The 7576-nt window shown below is 42.6% G+C and overlaps 1 protein-coding gene and 1 long non-coding RNA gene across 2 annotated transcripts; one reads left to right on the forward strand and one right to left on the reverse strand.

Annotated features, from left to right (window-relative positions):
• Nucleotides 1-217: 217 nt before the first annotated feature.
• Nucleotides 218-3254, forward strand: LOC311096538 (putative nuclease HARBI1; the record flags this gene model as incomplete). The annotated part of the gene is made up of 3 exons (XM_084135735.1): nt 218-298; nt 2122-2958; nt 3051-3254. 3 exons carry the CDS (start codon nt 218-220, stop codon nt 3252-3254), a joined length of 1122 nt encoding a protein of 373 aa, XP_083991861.1.
• Nucleotides 3255-4541: 1287 nt separating this feature from the next.
• On the reverse strand, nt 4542-5383 carry LOC311096599. Its single transcript, XR_014609059.1, has 3 exons — nt 5153-5383; nt 4760-4848; nt 4542-4672 (listed from the first exon to the last, which is right to left on the reverse strand). It is a non-coding gene; the product is annotated as an uncharacterized lncRNA (long non-coding RNA).
• Between the last annotated feature and the right edge of the window lie 2193 nt (nt 5384-7576).

Below are 7576 nucleotides of genomic sequence, written 5' to 3' on the forward strand. Positions count from 1 at the left end.
ACGTACAGCCTTGTAGTTTGCCAACAGTTACAGAAATGCTTTAAAGCTTTCCTGTTATCTGTGGGGTATGGTTTTCTTAACAGGTTACATAGCCTATTCTGATTTCACGTTGAAGAATAAAAAAGGGGTTTGGTTTTACTCTACCTTTGCATGTATGTATATGATATTTAGTGAAAAATGTTTAGACTTCAGTTGTCTCGCTAAGTCCGAAAACGAAATGAATCCAGCCCTTTGGGAGATTCAGCTCGAAGGCCGGTTAGCGCCCTCTGGAGGAAGACACCATATAGCATCTTTGCAGGTAATGGGGACAGATCACAGTCTATGAGACAGATAGGCTTGTGTGCATTTGTGAATCAGGGCCGCGGAACGACAGTCTCAAAAGATTCCACAGATACAAAAGCGCATATTCAGGGGCATTTTTAAGGCAGAACACCAATGCAAAAGACTCTGAAATTACAGGTACAGATAAAGCAAAGTTGTGAATTGTGTTGTGTGCAAAGCAATGCGAGTAAGGACAATAATGCACGATTGTGTGTGGATCGCTGTGTGTGTGTGTGTGTGTGGATCTCTCGCGTGCATTCGTGGATCGCTGTGTGTGTGTGTGTGTGTGAGAGAGATAATCTCTCGCGTGCATTTGTGGATTGCTTTGTGTGTGTGAATCTCTCGCGTGCATTTGTGGATTGCTTTGCGTGTGTGGATCTCTCGCGTGCATTTGTGGATTGCTTTGCGTGTGTGGATCTCTCGCGTGCATTTGTGGATTGCTGCGCGCACATGTGGATCTCTCGCCGTGCATTTGTGGATTGCTTTGCACACATGTGGATCTCTCGCGTGCATTTGTGGATTGCTGCGCACACATGTGGATCTCTCGCGTGCATTTGTGGATTGCTGCGCGCACATGTGGATCTCTCGCGTGCATTTGTGGATTGCTGCGCACGCATGTGGATCTCTCGCGTGCATTTGTGGAAGGTTTTGAGACTGTTTTCACTCCATATGCATCCTTCGAAGGATGCAGACTTAGAAGGATGCAGCCTACTTGGCCTTCGAAGGAGGCTACGAATGTAGCCTTCATTGGATATCTAATTGAGCCACCAGGTGTCCCCAATTGCCGCCTTTTAAACGGTGCGAGAGGAGAGGTGCCGTCCTACATGACATTTGTGAAATTTCAAAAATTCCAAATTCAAACAAGTAAATATGGAGCCAGAATTGCTCATTTTTATTTTTATTTTTTATATGTTACTGGAGGAGATGGTGTTAGGGATTCATCCCCGGCGCCGCCGGGTGATGTATCTCAGGCTTTGCCAGACCATGGGCAGGTAAATTTAACTGGTTTGCTGCGTCCTTAATTGACGGATTACACTTTTAAATGTAGCTAATTATTGGTTCAACTTACTTGAATAATCTAATGATACATATGAAAATACAAAACACACCAAACGGTTTGAATGTTGACTTAAATCTTACCAAGATTCAATTTTATATAGTTTATTCTCTTGACCATGGTGAACATATTTTGAACCCTGTTTTATTTTACACAGTTTAAACATAAAAAAAAAAAACAATACAAAAAAAATGTAGGAAACACATTACTGCAACTAGTCATTTGCAGCTGTCACAGTTGCTAGGCAACAAGACCTCCATAAGTTAGTTAGCAACAATTTGTAAATGTGATGGTGGACTGTAAGGAACTACATTTGTTAGTACTGAAGTACTTTTTTCCCCTCACAGGACAGCAATACTACAAAAAAACATGGTCGTTTACAATATGATGTAATTTTGTAAATTAAACTACCCAACAGTAGGCTATAAAGTACTTAATGTAACAACATTCAACCTATTCAGAAGTAAAATGCAACATAGCAGTAATATTGATGCAAAAGCATATATATATACATATATATATATATATATATATGTGTGTATATGTGTGTATATATATATGGTTTTGCATCAATATTACTGCTATGTTGCATTTTACTTATTTACTTTTACTCTTTTACTTTTACTCTTGATGCATTAGAGTATGCAAAATTACACATTTACTTAAGTAAGGTTTTAAATATGATATAAGTTTTTCCCCAATGTGGTACACAAATTTCTCTTTTCCTTCTTTCCCTAATTAAGAACAGACCCCTGTACTGCAGAATAAACCTGAACGTTCCAGTGCTGGACAGGTTTTTTAATGAAATGGAAGACACTCGACCTGATTTTCGGCTGAGCAGGGAGGCCCTGAGAGTGCTGCTGGACCTGTTGAGAAGTGACCGGCGGCACGGATGGGGTTCCACAATAGAGACCCTGATATTTCTTTTCTGGCTGGCGTGTGGTACATCATACAGGGTCGTCTCCAGAGCATTTGACATGCCTCGTTCCACTGTCCACCGCATTGTCCACCGGGTCGCTGAGGAGGTGGTGGCCATCCGCCACCAAGTCATTCACCTCCCAAACACCCCAGAAGACCTGGAGGCAGTTTGCCGTGGGTTTGCAGGGCTGGCAAGACACCGGGCTTTCTTGAAAGCTGCAGGAGCAATCGACGGCTGCCATGTCCGCATCAAGCCTCCAAGCGGTCCTGATGGTCAATGCTACAGGAACAGGAAACTGTTCCCTTCCATCATCCTGCAGGCTGTTTGTGACCATCAGGGCCGCTTTATTGACACCTACGTGGGCTGGCCCGGGTCAGTGCATGACGCACGGGTGCTCCGCCACAGCCCACTGTTCAGGAGGTCAGTGTACCCTCCTCCAGGGCACTTCATCCTCGCAGACGGAGGGTACCCATGTCTCCAACACCCACTCCCCCTCATCACTGCCTACAAGAGGCCAGTACGAGGTGTGGGAGCCCAGCGCTTTAATCTCCATCATTCCAGGGCACGCTCCATTATAGAGCGTGCTTTTGGGATGATGAAGACCAGGTTCAGATCCATCTTCCTGAAAGCGCTGGAGGTGCACCACACCTTTGTACCTCACGTAAGTGAATTAAAAGTACACTTTAAAAATACTGCAAAATAATAAACGCAATCTGTTAAAAAATATAAATTTATTCCTTAATTCCATTTCAGGTCATAACAGCCTGTGCCATCCTCCATAACATCTGCCTTGGGGTCGGTGACATCATGGCCCTGGAGGATGAGCATGAGGAGGATGATGCAGAGGATGAGGGGGAGCACGGTTTGGAGACGGTCAGTGGTGCTCCCTGGCGTGACCAGCTGTCTGCAAAGGTGTCTGCCCTGGAGGAGGTGCCAATTGATCACGACTATTTGTAACAGGCAAGTAAGAGAATTGTAAAGTTACAATGCATAAGGAAAAATTTGTAATGTTGTTGTATGTCGAAATATTTTATTTTAATATTAAAATATTTAATATTTTATGTATGTCGAATTTTTTTTATCCCTCTTTCTGAAAATATCTCAGTGAGATGGCAGCCGTTGATTGAGTCAGCCCTGCAAACCTGTTGAAATACAATGCAGTGGACAGTGGAAATATGCACTCAAACACTCTGGAGACCATCCCAGATGATGTCCCACCAGCAGGAGGCCTTACCAGGGTCTCTATTGTGGAGCTCATCCCAGTCCAGCAGCACCATCAGAGTCTCCCTGTTCAGCTGAAAGTGTCCATTTTTTTTTCAATCTGATTTATGTACCATTAATTTGAATTGTTTTCCTGTTGTTGTAAATATTTGTAAAGTACTTAATCATTTTCATTTTACATGCTAAAAAAAACATGTATACAAGTCAAGAACAATTATTTTATTTCCAAATGTATTTTTTTTCAATTCCATATGTAAAACGTATTATAAAAATAAACAATGTACAAAAATTGCCTTGCCTCATTTACAAATAACTTAAATTCCATATAGGTTTTAACTTAACACAAACAGTGTACAGAAATTACTTTTTCATGTAAAAATAAGTGACAAAAAACAAAAATACCAAAACTGATTCAAACAAATGTAAATATTATTTTTTTTCGACCATTCTCTCCAGGAGAGCAAACAGTCTGTCCATTCTCTCCCTGCTCTCTTGTGCTCTCCTCTCCTCTGTTTCCCTCTGAAACCTCATGTCCTCCCTCATTAGCTCAAGGAGCTCGTCATGGCCCCTTTTTCTAGCTGCTGAGGTTGTCGGGGCGGCTGAGGCTGTCGGGGCGGCTGAGGCTGTCGGGGCGGCTGAGGCTGTCGGGGCGGCTGAGGCTGCCGGGGCGGCTGAGGCTGTCGGGGCGGCTGAGGCTGTCGGGGCGGCTGAGGTTGCCGGGGCGGCTGAGGCTGTCGGGGCGGCTGAGGTTGCCGGGGCGGCTGAGGCTGTCGGGGCGGCTGAGGCTGCCGGGCGGCTGAGGTTGCCGGGGCGGCTGAGGCTGTCTGGGCGGCTGAGGCTGTCGGGGCGGCTGAGGCTGCCGGGGCGGCTGAGGCTGTCTGGGCGGCTGAGGCTGTCGGGGCGGCTGAGGCTGCCGGGGCGGCTGAGGTTGTCGGGGCGGCTGAGGCTGTCGGGGCGGCTGAGGCTGTCGGGGCGGCTGGGACTGCCCGGGCTGAACTTGGCCCTGGTTTGTCCTCAGGGAGGGAGGCAATTAGGACAGGGGGGTTGTTGGAAGGCCTCTGTCCCAAAACCTCATCCATGAGGACAAACCACGGCCAAGTTTCAGCAGTGGATTTTCCGCTCACCCCCTCACCTGTCCCAGGACACTTGCAATCCTAAGGCAGAGCAAATACACCATACCTGTTGTTAACAACAAGAACACCACAATACATTTCAGCAAAGATGTCAATTAACTTGCTTACCTTGTATTTTTTTTTTTAAGTTGTCCCATTTTTTTTTGGCCTGCAAGGGAGTGACCTTCCCCAGCAGGTCCATTTTCTCCAGAATTTTCCTAAAAAAGGAGAAAAAAGGAAAGAATTATGAAAAATATTAAGACAGGGTTGCAATCTTAACATTAGAAAAAAAATCACACAGCAGTACATGCATACAAAATACTCCTGGATTATATTCCTGGATCCTCAAGTTTGCTTAACACGTTTATATACAAAAAAACTACATAAGAGAAAGACCATTGCCTTAACTAGTTGTTTCATTGCTGTGGGCTTTGTATAGGGTGAGGGCTAATTTTTGCATACAAGAGGCAGCTAGTGGAAATATTACAAATGGTTAATGCCTTTAATGACTTTGACTTTTACCTCCAAGCCACAGTGGCCGAGTTTTTGGCCCCTGTAAATAAATAATCATGTTCGGCCCTTAAACGAATAAAGTCAGCCGTCTGCTCCTTGGTCCCTGAAACAAAAAGAATTACAACAGGTTTTGCCTCAGACCACCTGATAAATGAAGCTGCAGTTTTTTAGTTTAAGTTCAGGTTTTTTAAGAAACACCCCTGGGTTTTAACACTTGTTTCGCTAGCTATTTCAGGTAAATTAAACAATGTATTGCAGACACGCAAGATGTGTTTTTCAGGGATTTTTATCTACCACATTTCAGATGGATTTGTGCTCCTGTTTTATTTACTTGAATATATCCTCCTTGAAATTCACTGCAAAAAAATATTTTCTTACGTAATATTTTGTCTTCTTTCTAGTTAAAACATCTGAAAATTCTTAAAATCAAGAAGCATTTAGCCTACTAGACAAGTAAAACATTTCTTGTTTTGGGGGAAAATTAGGTGAGTATTGTTTTAAGCAATAAAATAATCTGCTAATGGGTTAAGCAAAATAATCTTAAATCAAACTGAAAACAAGATTATTTTTCTTGTTTATTTTTTTCTAAGATTATTTTTCTTGTTAACAAGATTATTTTTCATATATAACAAGATTATATATATACTAGAACAAAACCAAACAACTAAGCAAGAAAAGCATTTTGATATTAAATTTAGTATTTGCTTCATTTAACTCTGTTGATTGTTTTCACACAGGGGGTTCAGTGCTTGGTCCATATTCATGCTTTTAACACTTGTTTCGCTAGCTATTTTAATAAATTAAAACACAATACTTACATTTATAAGTGAATTCCTCAGCCACAACACTACTGACACCAGACATTTTTTGGAATAAACTTGCGTGAAGTTGCGTCGTCACCGTTTATATACTGGTCGTCACCGGCGCGCTATGAATTCTGGGGAAGGGTAGGCCACGAAGTGTCCATTTTTGTATCCTTCGTTTGTCAGAGAAATGAAGTGCGCATTTGGCGGCGCATTTGAATGACATACCAAACTGGAGCAGCCTTCGTCGCGCCGCGGTGACGCAATCGGCCTTCGAAGCGTGCAAAATTTGAATTGGGACAGCCTTCTTAGCACTGCTGTGACGCAATCTGCCTTCAAACGTGGCCTTCGAAGCGTGCGTGTTTGAATTGGGACAGTCTTCGTCGCGCAGCTGTGACGCAATCGGCCTTCAAATACGGCCATCCGGCCTTCAAATACGGCCTTCAAAGGATGCAGTCTTCAAATTGGGACACAGCTAATATGTCGGACATGTAACCTATTTATGTCCGACACGGTCAGATGTATTTATCATTGAGTCCAGATAAAATTTATGGTTTTGATATTAAGATAATCTACTTCTTTTTCAAAATATAGTGCATAGTGTTAGTAGGCCTAAGTTTATTAGTCACTTTCTTCCACTTGAGTAAATGCGTGGGATTTCCCCCTTTCTGGTCAATGTATCCCTGCCTCTGCTTAATAATTTTTTATCCCCCCCTCAAAGTGATCAGTGCTACTACACTAGTGGCGAGACAAATAATAAAACTTATCACGGATCCCTGGTTTGATTAAAGTAAATTTTATTTTAAAATGCGCTACTTTGGCTGGCTCTGATATAGCTGCCGCAGCCTCTCTGTAATCACCACTCTGCAGACTTGCTCAATGTCCCGCCCACTGCGCTATCTGATTGGTTACACCTCACAAGTAATAGCCTATTGACACTTGCGAGACGCCACCTAAAACTTAAAAAAAAAAAAAAAACCTTTTAATATATTCTAATTTTGTCAAGAATTATAAAAAATCGTCAATAAGCTCATAATGTATACTAAAATAGTCTAAATGTTTAGTTTTAAAAAACATTTTAAAAAGCTGGCTATGTCTATTTTGATGTTTCTGAGCAAGTTCAGCAGACAGTGAGGTTCGGGTTTGTTCCGATCAGAGCTCGTGAGCGGAGAGCGCATTTCTGAATATTCCGCTCCGCTCGTTCATTCCGCGCAGGGTCGCTCGCTCAACCCAGAATGGCCTGAGCCTGGTTCGAAAATATGTGGAATAAGGGCTGCCTCCGACTAATTTTTTTTTTTTTCTAGTCGACTAGTAGTTGTTCATTTAAGCCATTCGTGGACAAATCGCCTCTTTATATTTATTTAATTAGCCTACTTAAATATGCTATAGCCTACAGGATAATGAGCGTTATGACCGCACGCATAAAGCTTGCCACAAAGAACTGGTTAAAGTAATGATTATGCAAGGAGACATTTTAAATTAGCAAGGAGACATTTAATTGTTTATTAATAAACAGGTCTTTTCTGTGTCGCTGCAAAGATGAAGTTGACGATGCAGACTTGCCATGAACGCCAGAGAGAAATGCACATTTCATATGGATTACATAATCAGAGAGTAGCCTATTTCTTTT

The sequence above is a fragment of the Abramis brama genome (assembly GCF_963993115.1).
Source record: "Abramis brama genome assembly, chromosome: 14".
NCBI lineage: Eukaryota > Metazoa > Chordata > Actinopteri > Cypriniformes > Leuciscidae > Abramis > Abramis brama.